This window comes from Hyperolius riggenbachi, chromosome 10, assembly GCF_040937935.1.
Source record: "Hyperolius riggenbachi isolate aHypRig1 chromosome 10, aHypRig1.pri, whole genome shotgun sequence".
Lineage (NCBI taxonomy): Eukaryota > Metazoa > Chordata > Amphibia > Anura > Hyperoliidae > Hyperolius > Hyperolius riggenbachi.
The window spans coordinates 229,690,573-229,707,599 of NC_090655.1; the positions used below are offsets into that span (position 1 = coordinate 229,690,573).

General features: G+C 43.2%; 1 protein-coding gene across 1 annotated transcript; it reads right to left on the bottom strand.

Annotated features, from left to right (window-relative positions):
- Positions 1-976: 976 nt before the first annotated feature.
- Positions 977-14,067, bottom strand: LOC137534723 (gastrula zinc finger protein XlCGF57.1-like). The gene is made up of 4 exons (XM_068256340.1): positions 14,016-14,067; positions 9,965-10,122; positions 8,009-8,570; positions 977-6,785 (listed from the first exon to the last, which is right to left on the bottom strand). Exons 3-4 carry the CDS (start codon positions 8,490-8,492, stop codon positions 5,692-5,694), a joined length of 1,578 nt encoding a protein of 525 aa, XP_068112441.1. The 5' UTR covers positions 8,493-8,570; positions 9,965-10,122; positions 14,016-14,067; the 3' UTR covers positions 977-5,691.
- Positions 14,068-17,027: the final 2,960 nt, after the last annotated feature.

A 17,027-nucleotide genomic window follows, 5' to 3' on the forward strand; every position in this document is an offset into this window, starting at 1 on the left:
AGTGTTTTCTGATCAAGTCTGCCACACATGATTGAAGTGTTTTCTGATCAAGTCTGCCACATATGATTGAAGTGTTTTCTGATCAAGTCTGCCACACATGATTGAAGTGTTTTCTGATCAAGTCTGCCACACATGATTGAAGTGTCATATGTGGCCCACATACAGTATGATTGAAGTGTTTCCTGAATTTGCCACATACGATTGAAGTGTTTTCTGGTTAAATCTGCCACATGATTGAAGTGTTTTCTGATTAAGTCTGCCGACGTGACTGAACGTATTTTCTGGTCAAATCTGCTCACATGACGTGTATTTTCTTGAGAAAACCTGCACAATTATGTGAATTTTCTGGGGAAAGGGTCACCAAAACTTGGACCCACTGTATTTGTGTTGCACTTTTAAAGGGAACCCGAGGTGAGAATAATATTGAGGCTGCCATATTTATCTCCTTTTAAGCAATACCAGTTGCCTGGCTGCCATGCTGGTCCTCTGCCTCTAATACTTTCAACCATAGACCCTGAAAAAGCATGCAGCAGGTCAGGGGGTTCTGACAATATTGTCAGAACTGACAAGATTAGCTGCATGCTTGTTTCTGGTGTAATTCACTTCACTACTGCAACCAAATAGATCAGCAGGGCTGCCAGGCAACTAGTATTATTTAAAAGGAAATAAATATGGCAACCTCTATTACTCTCACCTCGGGTTCACTTTAAATTACAGTTAGCTCCGCCCTCATCCGGTCGTGACCATGCCCATTTTTTTTGCCCATTTTTTGCCACACCCATTTCATCAGCTACCCCAGAAGTTGGTCCAGCACGTGCATAGCACCCCCCCCCCCACCAAGCAGATGCATACACACAATTCCCAGAACTAGCATCTAATGAACGTGCACTCCCTGCTTAGCCACATAGTGTTCATTAGACACTTGTATCCATTCATTGTCTGAAAGAGCAACAGAAACTTAAAGCAAACCTGTAAGTTTTAGAAACGCAAAAGTGGATTTTATTATTATTTAGTATTTATATAGCGCCAACATCTTCCGCAGCACTGTACAGCGTATATAGACTTGTCACTTAACTGTCCCTCAGAGGGGCTCACAATCTAATACCTTCCATAGTCTACAGTATGTATATATCATGTAGTGTATGTATCATAGTCTAGGGCCAATTTAGGGGGAAGCCAATTAACTTATCTGTATGTGTTTGGGATGTGAGAGGAAACCTGAGTGCCTGGAGGAAACCCACACAGAGTCAGAAAGAACATACAAACTCCTTGCAGATGTTGACCTGGCTTGGGCTCAAACCCGGAAATCCAGCGTTGCAAGGCGAGAGCCCCTAACCACTACGCCACCGTGCTGCCCACCCTCCAAAGCAGGGATGTCAAACTCCCGTGCTCAAGTGCTAAAGTCCTCACCCCTTTTTGGCACATTCAAATTTGTTAATGGGACTGAATCAGGGAAGGTGTGGTTTATGAAGTCAAACATATTTCTCTATTTCCCAGAGCATCTTAAACACTGGCATGGATATAGCCCTAGAGGACTGGAATTTAGGGTTGGCAATGCTTAGAATTCATAGAGAAGCATGTGATCAGTTTAATCAGCTGATAGATTTGTAAGATTCTGATTTGCTGTGATGACTTCCTAGTTTAGCACATGATCATGCCAGGCAAATCAGAACCTTACAAATCTATCAGCTGATCAAACTGATCGCATGCTTCTCCATGAGTTCTACTAAGCATTGCCATTCCTGCTGGAGTTGGACACATGTGCTCCAGAGGCTTCCTATGCCCTCTGTTGTGACCACCGATCTAGCGATTCGACCCTCTGGTTTGTGGCCACGCTCACATCGGTGAACACTGCACAGGTGCAGGACAGCTTATGCCTGCACAGTAGCATGGAGCCGCTCGGGCTCAGCGGAAAAAGCCAAACCTGTGCAGCTCCTTACAACTGAGCAGGTGCGAGGTATCCTAAGCCTGCACAGTGCGGCCACGCTCATTCATGGATGGAAGCATAGTTGCACAGCTCTCAACAATCTCCTGTCATCAAGATTCTGAGGGGGTCCCATCACTAATTCTGTGGAGGTGAGGAGGGTGGAATTGGGTCATCGAAATGACGGCACTGCTAAATTTAAGCAGTGCAATGTTTTAGGCTTGTCCATATTCACCGTGATAAATCACTAAGTCTCATTCAGTGCAGGATTTGTGCCTTGGTGCTAGATTTGTAATACGAAGAGGGGCGGGCCATAAATAGATGGCATAATAAGGGAGCTGTGGTGGAAAAAAAACACGGTACTGCTCAGAGAAGCAACAACAAATCAAAACATGGTGCCAGCAATCGAGAAAAAAACACCAATATCTCATTAGAATTATGCCTCCCCCATTTTAATTTGCCATGCCCACTGCATCCGGCACATTTACAGGCATACCATCATTATGTACTGCATGTTTGTGTCACCCCTCACTGGCATCATATGTCTCCCACAAAAAAATAAGGCACATCACTATTTTCCCTTCCTCTTCCTGTCTGAAAGTGTGACTTTAGCAGAAAGGCATATTTTCAGGCTGTGATCACAGGGACTGAGGGAATGAGGAGATGTATATATATTACACTATCGGAATAGTACTGGTGAAATATATTAATATCACACTTTTCCCACAGGGCTGAGGCCACATAAGTACCAAAGGACATAATTACAACGGTAATCATAAAAGTTCACACGTGGTGGGAGTCTGATTGTTGGTACCCCCACTTGTGAAAACAAATGTCTTAAAAAGCAAACAATGAAGGCTCCTATGTTGCAATGTTTTTGTGCTTTACCACATATGAATAAATGATATTATGTCCATCATTTCCTCCTTTTACACAATCCACATTGTAGTCATCTCACATATATGAAGTATGCTATGTGCGGGGTTCCATATGCAGTGATGCATCATCCCGCACTTGTCAGCAATACTTAGTAATGCATATGTGGGGATCTAGATGCGACGTGCGAACGTCACCCCGCACTTATCAGCAGTCAGCTCTTACCATATATGAAGTATGCTATTTGCGGGGTTCCAGATGCGGTATGCATCATCCCGCACCTATTAGCAACATTTTGTAATGCATATGCAGGGATCTAAATGCGACGTGCAAACGTCACCCCTTCAACAATCAGACACCCACCACGTGTGAACTTTTATGATTACCGTTGTAGGAATGAGGAGATGAACAGACATTGCAGAGAGGTATGTGGATCAAGCATGACCTTACCTCTGTGCTTACCTTTGGGTCAGGTGTCCTTTAAAGTGGACCTGAACTCTTGCACAAGACACAGGGAAAACAAAGAGAAATACACCCTTTATGCTTTTAGAGAGAAGAGCTTGTCTAATTCCCCCTCATCTGTATGTAATCACAAGTGTAATTTGATCTCTCAGCTGTGTCAGCACAGAAATTCGGTAGTCCTCGGCAGACAGCTAGTATGTAAACACAGGATGTTAACCCTTTGTCTGCTTCCATGAAACTGCAACAGTAAGCTGTAACAATTTTTTTTCCTTTAAATGTTTTTATGCTGTTGCTAATTTTTTGGAGCAGAGAGGAAGTTCTGAGTTCAGGTCCGCTTTAAAGAGAAACCGTAACCAAGAATTGAACTTCATCCCAATCAGTAGCTGATACCCCATTTCCCTTGAGAAATCTTCACCTTTTCACAAACAGATCATCAGGGGGCTCTGTATGGCTGATATGGTCATGAAATCCCTCCCACAGTGTGATGTCAGGACCATGGTTCTGACATCACACTGTGGGAGCCTTGTTGCATTGTGGGAAATAACAGCTGTTTACAGCTGTTTCCAACTGCCAAAAAAGCAAGCAGCATCTCCTTCCACTGACATCTCACCTGCCAGCATTAAAAATGTCACCCTGTGATAAATGTGAGAATGTAAATCAGAGAGATGAAAGATTTAACAATGGGCAAACACTGACTAAATCATTTAGACAAAATTATTGTTAAAATTAAGCACTTTTTTTTTACATAATTTTTACTGGAGTTCCTCGAAGTAACGTGGAGGTGGGGACCAAGCCTTTATATCTTAACACTCAATCAACGGTGCTTTGTGAGGTAAGTGGAGCCTCCTCTTGCAAGGTACCCAGGTATAGTATAGGGAAAAGGAAGAAGCACACTTGTTTGAAAAAGGGTTTAGCTGGAATATAATAGGGGGATCCCACACCCCCACCAGCTTCTTTACTAGCCTCCCTGGCATTATGCTTATTTCCAGATTTAGGTTCTTAAAGTCATGCAATTTTTTCACAAGCTTTTAGACCCTAAAAAACAGAAACAAAACATACCACAGAGAGATCTGCAGCAGCTCCTGCAGATAACTCACTCAGGGACGGGATTACCGCTCTGAGATGCGGCTTTCTGTTCAGAGCCTGACTCTGAATTACCGTTAAGGAGGCTAGATTAACCCTCCTGTCGGTCAATTGTTCTGCGGCTGCGCGGCCGCAGGAGGTTTTTTAAGCCTAATTTTTTTTTATTTATCATGTAGCTAGCCTAGCGCTAGCTACATTATTACCCCCTCCCTGTGGCCTCCCTCCTACCCCTCTGTTCGCCGCCGGCGAACAAGCCCATCCGGAAATCCTGTTCTAAACGGGATTTCCTTCAGGGCTTCCCCCGTTGCCATGGCGACGAACGGAGTGAAGTCATCGTGACATCACAGGGAGTCCCGATCAACCCCATAGCGCAGCCTGGCGGCGATTGGCCAGGCTGCGCAAGGGGTATGCGGGGGGGGGCTGTATCACAGCGGGTAGCGGCGCATCGGCAACGAGCGTCGGCGCCCGACCCGAACACACGGTTAGCTAAATGCTTGCTGTGTGTTCTAAAAAAAAAAAATTATGAAAATCGGCCCAGCAGGGCCTGAGAAATCCTCCGCGGCGGCTTACCCCGAGCTCAGCTCGGGGTTACTGCCAAGAAGGTTAACACACCAAAAAAAATTAACCCCTGCTGACGTGTAGGTAAGTGGACAATTATTATTTTTTCTGTCAAATTTTGTGCACTCAAATATTGCAGATGTACTGGTCAATCAAGACTGAATATGTGACATTCAGGACAACCGTAGCATTTTCCTTCTCAATAAAACTGATGACAATGGATATTTATTTGTTCTCTATCTACTAAACAGTGTTATTATAAACCCTGAACATAAAAAAGGGTGCACAATACATTTTCTTATTCGCACAATGCAACATTTCCCACACTCTGAGCATAGAACAAGGATGCCACCCATGTGACTTCACTGCATCACATGTGCGAAAAAAGAATGCATTATAAGGTGGGGGAGTTTTGGTTCAGAAGACGATTTGATTTGAAAGTTAAACTTCACCAGTACTCTGAACATAAAGAAGGATGCTCTCTAGAAAGGACTAGTCACATGCTAATTTTATGACTTGCATGCAAATTTAAAGATGGTTACATGCAGCTTGAAACTGGGCCAATTAAATTCAGCTGCAGCTGATTACGATTGGCCAGATTCAAAACTACACTAAATTTCCATACAAGCTGGACAAATTAGCATCTGACTGATTCTCTCTAATGCTCACCTATGTCATTTCTCTGGAGTCTGAAAAGGTGCTTTCTAAACATTTCCCACACTCTGCACATTACAAAAAAACACACTAATTTCTGACTTCTCTGGTGTATTGTAATACTTTTATTCTCACTAAACATTTCCACACTGAGAAAATGAACGCTCTATAATATGACTTCTTAGGTGTACGTGAAACTGATTTCTCCGAATGAATCCTCTCCCACACTCTGCACACGAAAAAGGCCGTTCCCCTGTGTGACTTCTCTGGTGTACTTTAAGATTTCCTTTCTGAGTGAAACTTTTCCCACACTCTGTACAGGAGAAAGGCCACCTATCTGTGTGAATTCTTTGATGCTGAAGGAAGTCCCTTTCATAGCTGAACCCTTTCCCACACTCGACACACGAAAAGTTATGTTTCTCCGTGTGTTTCCTCTGATGCTGTAAAAGACTAGATTTGAAAGCAAAAGATTTTCCACAATCGGCGCACGAAAAAGGATGCTCACCAGTGTGGACTCTCCGGTGTAAGAGGAGGCCTCCTCTGCGGTTGAAACCTTTCCCACACTCTGAACATGAAAACGGACGCTCAGCTTTGTGAATTCTCAGGTGGGCACCAAAGTTCGATTTCTGACTGAAACTTTTCCCACATTCGGAACATGAATAAGGCCGCTCGCCGGTGTGACTTCTCTGGTGTTCAAGAAACCACACTTTCCGATTGAAGCCTTTCCCACACTCTGAACATGAAAATGGATGCTCACCTTTGTGACTTTTCTGGTGTACCCTAAGGTTTGATTTGTGGCCAAAGCATTTCCCACACTCTGAACACAAAAAAGGCCGCTCGCCAGTGTGCGTTCGCTGATGTATGACCAGAGATGAATGCCTTGTAAAACACTTGTCACATTCAGAACACGGGAAGCTCTTATTATCACCTGTAAGTATAACAGTATGTGATGTAGCAGGAGAGGATTCCTCATAATTACACTGATCAAATAACCTATTTACAACATGCAAACCTGGCTGGATATTTGGAGTAAAAGGATGTGATGTGTTAGAAGATTCTACAGGATGAGAGGGATCCGGTGATCTTTCCTCATGGTAAAGTCTGTGATGTGTATTTCCAGTAATGGGGTTTTCTCCTGGAGAATATTGTGCGACGCTATTATCTTCTGCATGATCATCTTGAGGTGAGATAAGACGTCCCTCCGGGGTGCTCCCCACATTCTGTCCATCTGTTGGGGAAATAATAATAGTTATAAAACATTAATTATCCTATGTGCAGACAGCAGGCATGTATGTGGCTCTAGGAGTGAATGATGTCACAGAACTGGTATGTGCTGGGGAATAGATAATGGGGTGCACATCTCTTCCTGTGAAAAGAGTTCCCCCACCAGCTGCCCCCAGCATTTCATATGGTGTACAGTATCTCCTCCTCATTTGTTGGTACTATGGGGTTATACTGAGAAATGGAGATGGGCCTTTCATATGGTGTACAGTATCTCCTCCTCATTTGTTGGTACTATGTTATACTGAGGAATGGTGATGGGCCTTTCATATGGTGTACAGTATCTGCTCCTCATTCGTTGGTACTATGATGTTATACTGAGGAATGGAGATGGGCCTTTCATATGGTGTACAGTATCTCCTCCTCATTTGTTGGTACTATGATGTTGTACTGAGGAATGGAGATGGACCTTTCATATGGTGTACAGTATCTCCTCCTCATTTGTTGGTGCTATGGTGTTATACTGAGGAATGGAGATGGGCCTTTCATATGGTGTACAGCATCTCCTCCTCATTTGTTGGTACTATGATGTTATACTGAGGAATGGAGATGGGCCTTTCATATGGTGTACAGTATCTCCTCCTCATTTGTTGGTACTATGATGTTATACTGAGGAATGGAGATGGGCCTTTCATATGGTGTACAGCATCTCCTCCTCATTTGTTGGTACTATGATGTTATACTGAGGAATGGAGATGGGCCTTTCATATGGTGTACAGTATCTACTCCTCATTTGTTGGTACTATGATGTTATACTGAGGAATGGAGATGGGCCTTTAAAATGGTGTACAGTATCTCCTCCTCATTTGTTGGTACTATGATGTTATACTGAGGAATGGAGATGGACCTTTCATATGGTGTACAGTATCTCCTCCTCATTTGTTCGTGCTATGATGTTATACTGAGGAGTAGAGATAGGTCTTTCATATGGTGTACAGTATCTCCTCCTCATGTGTTAGTACTGTGAGGTTATACTGAGGAATGGAGATGGTAGTTTTAATCAGGCACTGTATTCACAGTTTTCTAATACAGTAGAATATTCCCACCTTAAAGTGGGTTTTTTAGAGCCCGATTCTGAAATAAAAGAATAATATGGATACTCCTGAGCAATGGATGTACAGTGATGATAGTTACATGGAGTACAGTATGGGGTTTTCAAGGGTTGCTTACTTAAGCTGATATGTAGAGGACATTCTTCCATTTTAATTGGCACCATCATTTCACCCGCTTTGGTGGATGGCTGATAACCTCTCACAAACTTCTCTTCTTTGTATTTAATAGTACTTATCTCTTGCTGATCACCCCTCACATATGTTTCTGGTTTTTCTTCTTTAATCTTCTTCACCATTTCCCCTTCCTCCACAGACAGCTGATCACTCCACAAATACGTCTCTTCTTCTTTAGTTGGCCCCATCGTGGTATCGTCCCCCACACACTGATGATAATTCCACACATAACTCTCTTCTTCCTCTTTAATTGACATGATAGTGGTACCCTCCTCTGCAGACTGTTGATCACCCCTTACATGGGTCTCTTCTTTTTCCTCTTTAATTGTCCTCATCATGTCACCCTCTTCCACAGACTGCTGATCACTCATCATATACATCTCTTCTTCTTCCTCTTTAATTGTGTTCATTGTGCCACCATCCACCATAGACTGCAGGTCACCCCTCTCATATGTCTCCTCTTCTTCCTCTTTAACCTCAACTTTAATATCAATCTGTTTTTCATCCTAAAAAGAAAAAAAAGAAAGAATTAAAGTCTGGAGTCACTTTGCAGTCTTGTCCCTTAGTTCCAAATACCTGATAATGGTGGGGGATGGTGTGATCTTCCTGTGGAGAATCCCGGGAATAAAGAGGACCTGTACATATCTCTCTGCTGGGTTGCTTACATAAAGTTGTTATAGGAGAGGAGTAGTGAAACAGGTAACTATAATACACATTTCCCAACACACCTTTTAAAGTCTCTTTTAGTCTCCTATACTTTCCTAGTGGTTTGGGTCATCCCAAGCTGCTTGGTTACTCTACTGTAAATATTGTAAATAGTCTGTATATAACCTGAATGGGGCAAATAAACACTGAGGTTAGCAAATCACAGGACTGTCTCCAGACTTGCTTTGCTCTGTGGTTGTCCCAGTAGGAAACAAGCAACCCTCCCCCAATGTTACAGTGGGTACTATAATCAAGGAACTTAACAATGGGAGGTACTCATTAGCGGCGGAACATATTTAAGGGGACACTGTAATGGGGATATGCAGAAAAGAGGACATTACAATGTGCAGCACAACATTGGGAGTATTCCGTCTAACATCTAAGTATTAGACTAAGGAGTCAGAGCTGAGGAGTCAGAGCAATTTTGGGTACATGGAGTCGGAGTCGGTGGTTTCATAAACTGACTAGTCGGATGATTTTTGTACCGACTCCACAGCTCTGGGGAGCACAGCAATAAGGGCACCACAATCAAGGGACAACATAATGGGACGCACTTATAAGGAGAGAACAATAAAAGAGAAATTATGATAGAGCATACCATTTTTTTTTAGCCATATAATAAAAGAAGCACGATAATGAAGACGCTATGATGATGGCTACCATATTGGGGAAACTATAATGGGGAAGCATCACAATGGGGGCACTAGAAAGTGTGCACTATTATAGGGACAATGGGCTTGATTCATGAAGCTGCACTGCTAAAGCAGCGCATCTTATGTGATGGAGCAGCCGCTAATGCCTGCCATGTAAGGAGCGTGCCTTCCTTAGGAGCGTGCCTTCCTTATATAGGAGCGAGCGTGCCTTCCTATACATAGTAACTATGTATAGGAAGGCACGCTCCTATCTAAGGAAGGCACGCTCCTTTAAATATCAGCGAGCGCTGCTATGTAAGGCATGCATTAGCGCCCGCTCCTTCACATTAAGGTGCGTGCTTTAAAAGTGCAGCTTAATGAATCTAGCCCATTGTGATGTACCAGAACATTATTAAGTGCAGCTTGCAGATGGATTTGTAACTGCCTTAGTTTTCCCATCATTAGACTTATAGGAACCTGACACACACACAAATAATTCAGTGACCGTAGAGACAGCCTTTGCTGTTACTGGATAATATCCCATGATCTCCAGAACTGCTCACCTCTCGTGTTAGCACTCCAGTGATCTTGGCTGTGAGTTGAATATTCTTGTTGTTCCTCTCAGGTGTCAGGCAGTGAGGTTTATGCACTGTGATGGGTTGCAGCCAATGAAAACTAGCTGTTGGGTTTCAGTAGTTCATCAGATGTCCTCTTCACAATCCTGTGTTGAAACACATAATAACAGTGACCACAATGTGACAATGTCCCAGAATCCTCCTCACCTCTCCAGTCATCTGTGTGGTTTATTAGAGTCAATCTCCACTTCCATTTTGGAGCTCTCATGACTCTTCCAGGTTTTCATCTGTTGGAACTTGGTGGAAACCCAGAGTCTCTTTATAATCATTTCTAGATATACTTGATCCTTTTTTTCTCGTGTCTTTTGGAGTTTCCTTTGATAGTGCCATAGGCATCTTGTATAAACCTATATTTTTGTACACAGCAGGAAAAGGCAGCACTTCTATGGACAATCTACAATGTAAATGACTAGCTGCAAAAGTGTGTAAAGACTTCTTATAGACAACGTGCACACCTTGCATTCAAACCAGATGCACCAAATTACCATTGTTGGAGGATTTTAGTTTCCAAAATAGTTTGCATGCAAAGTTCTTGACCCTCCTACCATGATGAGGTCATCCTTTGTTGGAGGGACCCTAACCTACAACTAAATTAAAAATCATGAGATAAGCTGGCTGTCTAAACCCAGTGGTGACTTCTTCAATCTCATGGTAAGAAGTTTAGTACAGTATATAGAATCTGGATAAAAACAGGAGCACTCTATGGTGCATTAACCAAATTTATTCAACTGCAGTTAAAGGAAGTACACTTCCAAGAAGGAAGAAGAAAATGTGCATATCACAATCTGTGGAGGCAGAATACCCCTCATGTCTCTTTCTTTCTTTCCCTCTAATGCTGTGGCCAGCAGTGTGGGTGTCCAGGTGACAGCAAGACTTAAGCGAGTGGTTGGTGGTGGGCAGGTTCTACTTTGAATGTGCCTGCAGTGTCATTGGCTGATTTAGCCAAGTTTAAGCCATCATTTTTATGTAGCTTAAAGGAGTCATCAGGCGAAAAAAAAAATGAGTTTCAAGTTTCACTTACCTGGGGCTTCTATCAGCCCCATGCAGCCATCCTGTGCCCTCGTAGTCACTCACTGCTGCTCTGGTCCCCCTCCGTCAGCTCGTTTAGTTTTTGCCGACCTCTGGGTCGGCGGACCGCATTGCGTACATTTTTACACATTCCCGCTGGTGCAGGAACAATAACGCATAAATTTGTATGCATTAGCGGTTCAACGCGTAAACTTTTACGCGTTCAACCTCTAACGCGTAAAAATGTATAGCAGCCGCTGTGCACGCCATAGTAGCGCTAGTTGTTATGTAAGGAGCGTGCCTTCCTTAGTTATGCGCGTTGCTTACATAGCAACAATAGAAGATGAAGCCGGCACCATTAATAAAGTATTATGCTCTTTTATTAGACTGTCATTGTTACAATCTGTCACACAACGCGCGACGTTCGCTTACATAGCAACATGCGTAACTTTACATGCAGGAGGTCCGGAGAAGTATTGCGACACTTCACTAGAGACCCCTACTATGTTAATTAACATGGTTACAGTAACTAAGTTAGCGGCCGTTAGTGAAGTATCGTGGTCATGATATTTCACAGGACCACCCACATTTAAAGTTACATGTGTTGCTAAGTAATGTGCGTAACAAAGGAAGGCACACTCCTTACATAGCAACGCGCACTGCTATGTAAGGCATGCATAGCGGCCGCTATTCTTGTTAACAAGTGCTCCCATTGAGCTGCACTGCGTTAGCAATGCAACTAAATGAATCAAGGCCTATGAACAGTAATACAAACTTTTCAACTAAACCCTAATGCTAACTCATTAAACCATTCCTAACACAATCACTTCACCCAATTTAACGGTAAAACCCTGGTACACACATGCAATTTTGATTGGCCAACTTGATCAACTCCATATATCATGAAGGCCAACATATTTTAAATACTATGAACAGATTGTGCAGGTAGGATCTTAGACTACATGGAAGTGGTAACATGCCAATCAAAAATGAACGTGTGTACCAGACTTCAGCCTAACGAATATTTCTGTAGATACTACTCTAGTACAGTATCACCCACCACATTAACCTGTAGCTTCTCCCCCAAGTCCATCAGTCTTACCATCTCCCTCCACTACTTATCCACTCAACCCAATCTCTTGTGACTTACTCCATGGCTATACAGTTCAGTAATGACAATTAGTACAGCAGTACTAATATATCAGAACCATTTACATGAATGATATAAATAGCAGTATCGTGTAGTACACACCATAACATTTACAGTGACTGCTATGGGGCCCTTCATCTGGGGCCCCCTCAACCTGCCTGCCCTCCCCACACCTGATCCACTTTCCCTTGTAGTGGAAGCTCACCTTCATCCTCCTCAACCTGCCTCCTTTCTGTCTATTCTAGTACTGAAATCTCTAAATCTTTCCAAGCCCCACAGCAGGGACATCGCACCCTCATACTGCCGTCCAACTAGCCAAGGATCAGCAACAAACAGCAATTACAAGAGAAACTTCTCTCTATGTCCATCAGCACCATAGCATAGTATATACAGCACCATGCTGTACACACCAGAAGCCATGTGGGTGTGTGACTGTTCTGTTCCCATATGATGCAATAGGGAGAGGGGCATCACTGAGCTGGGTGAACTGTCACTAAAAACGAGTTATTATGGTGAAAGTCCTGTGGGAGGAGTTATGCATAATGTGATTGAGGGAACCAAGGCATGTATAAAAAAGATGGAGCGTGAGGAAGAAAGAAAGAGATGTACAATGTGAGGCGGGTGAGTAGGGAACATATAGTGTGAGTTGGACCTGCAGTGAGTAGAGTCCAGGGTTAATTTATTGAAAGGGTTAATGCCCTAGGTTATGCTCTTATTTATTAATACATATTGTGTGGAATATATTATAATCTGCAATGCACAGTCTTATACACTGCACATAAACTAGTTGTGGTCGTGGTCGGGGCTGAGGCTAAACAGATGTGTTGCTAGCCTGCAAGCTAACAACGTATCTGTTATTACAGAGGGGAGCGAAGTGGACGATGCATGATGGAGAGTCTTCTGGTGGGGGGGGGGGGGGGGGGTGAGCGGGAGAACAATGTGCTTGAGGGTCACCAGGGTGTCGGATATCACTAAGGATCTGCAATGCCAAACCTTCAGGTGACATTAGAGGGCTCCCGTCTACACGCTAGATTAACACTAAATTGTCAATAGCAACCCCCCTAGGCAAGTTAACTCTAGTATGTGTACACAGCTTTATACACACAGAGCCGCATCTGCTGAGAAGCAGCATAAGTACAGAGGTCCCCGATCATGAAGCAAGAGGTCTCAGCACCCGGCACTGAGCGCGGGTCACCGAAACCAGGCCCCCCATAGCAGCAATGTAATGCTGTGTGGTGCGCGTAAGGGTAATTCGGAACTTCGGCCGTTGCAGGACTCCCGATTACATCTCCCTTCGAACAGCGACAACTGAGAAGGGGAATAGTATTTACCGCCCCCGGGGAGTTTTGTGGCAGCTGGGAGAGCCGTCCATCGAATCTCCTGGCACCCAACTCACCGGCGACACGTACATACATAGATCCGCCTCCATGAACCTGGTGGAACATCTTGGACCTGCTGAACTCTCCTGCTCAATCACAGGCCATGCTGCTGGCTCTCCTCCACCCTCACAGCAACAATAGCCTGTAAGTTAGCAAAACGCCTGTACAGCATTGGGCCCCAAATCAAGACCTGATCCCTGTGGGCAACAGAAATGTAGCATATGTACACACCTTTAATCCTGGGGAAAGTGTAGGTGGGGCAGGAGATGTATCAAAAGAGGGAGTGAGAATTGAATACATTTCTCTGCTATCAGACCTCATGGAAATAAGCAAACACATTATTCTCCGCTACGTATATAAAAACAGCTGCTGATTATGTAGGAAGTGACGCAAGGGGGTTATTAGGTGTAAATATAAATAAAATATAGTTATATCTCGTTACCTCATTGGCTGCCAGTTCCAGCAATGTCTTCTCACAACTTCCTCTACATGGAAATTCCAGTCTGTATGTTCCACCCCTTCCTGTCTGTGAGCGCTCCATCTTGTGGTGAATAGACAAACTGCAGCCATCATAATACTGCTTTGTGCTACGTAAATAAGGGGGCTTATATTGGTGTACAGTGATTTTCATTGCATTTTCTAATATAAATGGGAAAGTGTCTGTGTCCTTTTATAGTCAATGAAGTCACTGAGAGAATCTCAATACAGAGAGGCTGGATTCTTATCAGTTTGGCAGCAGATTTGAAGAGAGAAGATAAAGTCCACAACCATGCAGATACAGGGTGTCCAGTCCTTAGCCATACAGATATGGCATTTCCAGCCCACAGCCATGCAGATACAGTCACATAGATACAGTGTTCCTAGACAACCATGCAGATATAGCATTTCCAGCCCACAGCCATGCAGATACAGTCACATAGATACAGTGTTCCCAGACAACCAGGCAGATATAGCATTTCCAGCCCACAGCCATGCAGATACAGCATGCAAAATCCACAGATGTGCAGATACAGTGTGACAAGACCACAGACATGCAGCTATAGCGTGCCCAGTCTACTGCCATGTAGATACAGCATTCCAGTGCTCAGCCATGTAGATATAGCATTTCTAGATGCCCACAGCCATGCAGATACAGCATGCCCAATCCACAGATATGCTGACACATTACAGCAGTATTGTGCAGTGCTGGATGCAAATGTTGCTAGAAGAGATGAACAATGAGATGCAAATAAAACTGTCTTGCATGCAAATTGTATGCAGCATAGAAATGAGCTGATCTTTATTGGCCCAATTACAAGCAGCACGCAATCTGCAAGAACTTTGCATAGAAGCCAGAAATATTAGCATCTCACTGACCATCCCTAGTTGTGATTGTGGCCAGCATTTGTCAGCTGTGGGCCCAGGAAAGACTGATAAAATTAGCACTGTTGATGAATGTGAACAGTCTGGCCATTCAATAATAAGCTTTAGGGGATTGGGAGAACACAATGGGGTTGATTCACTAACAATGATAGCGCGAGTAACCTCGTTACTCGCGTTATTTAAAGAGGAGCTGTCAGCCATACTATCTCAGAAAAAAAAACACATGTATAAGTAGATAAATACTTGCTCTACTTACATGACATACGTATTGCACTGTCCACGTTTTGATTTTAGTGATTTTTCTACAGTAAAAAAAAGAGAAAATCCTTCTTAGCATTTCCCATTTTAACTGTGGCTATTTTGAAGCCAACTGATGTTATTTTCTCCCTTACTCTCCTCTGCCTGATTTGCCCATCCTTCACTATAGAAAGTGCATTGTCTCAGCATGAGAAATATTGGCCAATCAGAGAGGAACAGAGGTGTGGGCGGGGAAAACACGAGGAAAAAGAGGCTTCAGCCAATCAGGCTGCATTAGTTAAGTCTGAGGGGGAAGTAAAGAAGCAGAAAAGGACAACTCAGCATGGCCTGCAACTTCCTTTTTGTGTACCAAATTTTGTGTGTACCAAATAAGAGTCATGTAAACTGGGGAAGGATCATTTATCAACAAGAAAAGTAATAGTGATTTTAACTTTTGGATTGCCTGGTTAGCATCCCTATTACTTGTTTACCAGATAAAAATAAAGAATTGATTTTTGATTTTATGCCCGACAGTTACACTTTAATCAGTCTGCATGATACATGCGCTAGTGTCAGCGTAGCGCGTAATTAACATCAGTGAATTGAGCGCATGCTATGCTGCTGTAGTGCAGCATAGCGAGCGCTAGAAACTTTACGCCCACTATTTGCTAATAACGGACTCCACTTGTCCCGCCCTGAGCCCTGCCGGGTCCAGTCACTTTAACCACTTCACCACCACAGGTGCGTATATGTACGCTCCTTTCAACACCCTTTCCCCACCAGGAGCGTAGATATACGCACCTCCCGCCGCTACCGCCGCTTTCCGCGCTCCCGCTCGCTCATGCGCGTGCTCCCACGCTCGTGCACGCCGTCGGCCGCTCGCCCGGAGATCAATGAACGAGAAAAAACGTTCCCGTTCGTTGATCTCAGCCCCTCAGCAATTATCGGCTGCTTCTATGAGAAGCAGCGCGATTATTGTGGGAAAAAAAAGTTTCCCAGCCTCATTGTACTTCCTGTTAGCGTACTTCCTACGCTTACAGGTCGCATTCACAAAAAGTTACTGTGGCCATCTTGTGGCCAAAAAGTAAAGCTACACCCAAAAGCATTTTTAATATACAAATACATAGTTTTACATTATAAATTCACTCATTACCTCCCACTCTCCCCATTTTTTTTTTTGTAATAAAAAAAAAAATACAATAAAAAAAATACATAAATAGTTACCTTAGGGACTGAGCTCTTTAAATATTTATGTCAAGAGGGTATAACACTGTTACTTTATAAACTATGGGCTTGTAATTAGGGATGGACGCAAAACTGAAAAAAAATTCACCTTTATTTCCAAATAAAATATTGGCGCCAAACATTGTGATAGGGACATAATTTAAACGGCGTGATAACCGGGACACATGGGCAAATAAATTTAATGGGTTTTAAATACAGTAGCATGCAATATTTTAAAACTATAATGGCCGAAAACTGAAAAATATTTTTTCCTATTTTCCCATTACAACACATTTAGAATAAAATAATTCTTGGCATAATGTCCCACTTAAAGAAAGCCTAATTGGTGGCGGAAAAAAGCAAGATATAGTTCATTTCATTGTGATAAGTAATAATAAAGTTATAGACGAATGAATGGAAGGAGCGCTGAAAGGTGAAAATTGCTCTGGTACTCAAGGGGTAAAACCCCTCAGTGGTGAAATGGTTAAAGTATGTGATCCCCACACTTTGATTGGCCCAATAGGCTACCTGTCAAGTGACCCCAATGTGTCCAACCCGGCTCTACATTATATATAAATAATTTGTGGGGAAGGATGAGCTTTCAATCAACAATACTTTAAATCAATCAAAA

What these genes read in the sequence shown, in the direction of transcription:
- LOC137534723 (XM_068256340.1), bottom strand. Translation starts at nt 8,492, where the DNA reads ATGGTGGATGGTGGCACAATGAACACAATTAAAGAGGAAGAAGAAGAG. An exon ending in TCCTCTACATATCAGCTTAA is followed by an intron (nt 6,786 to 8,008) that starts GTAAGCAACCCT and finishes TTTCCCCAACAG; the next exon opens with ATGGACAGAATGTGGGGAGC.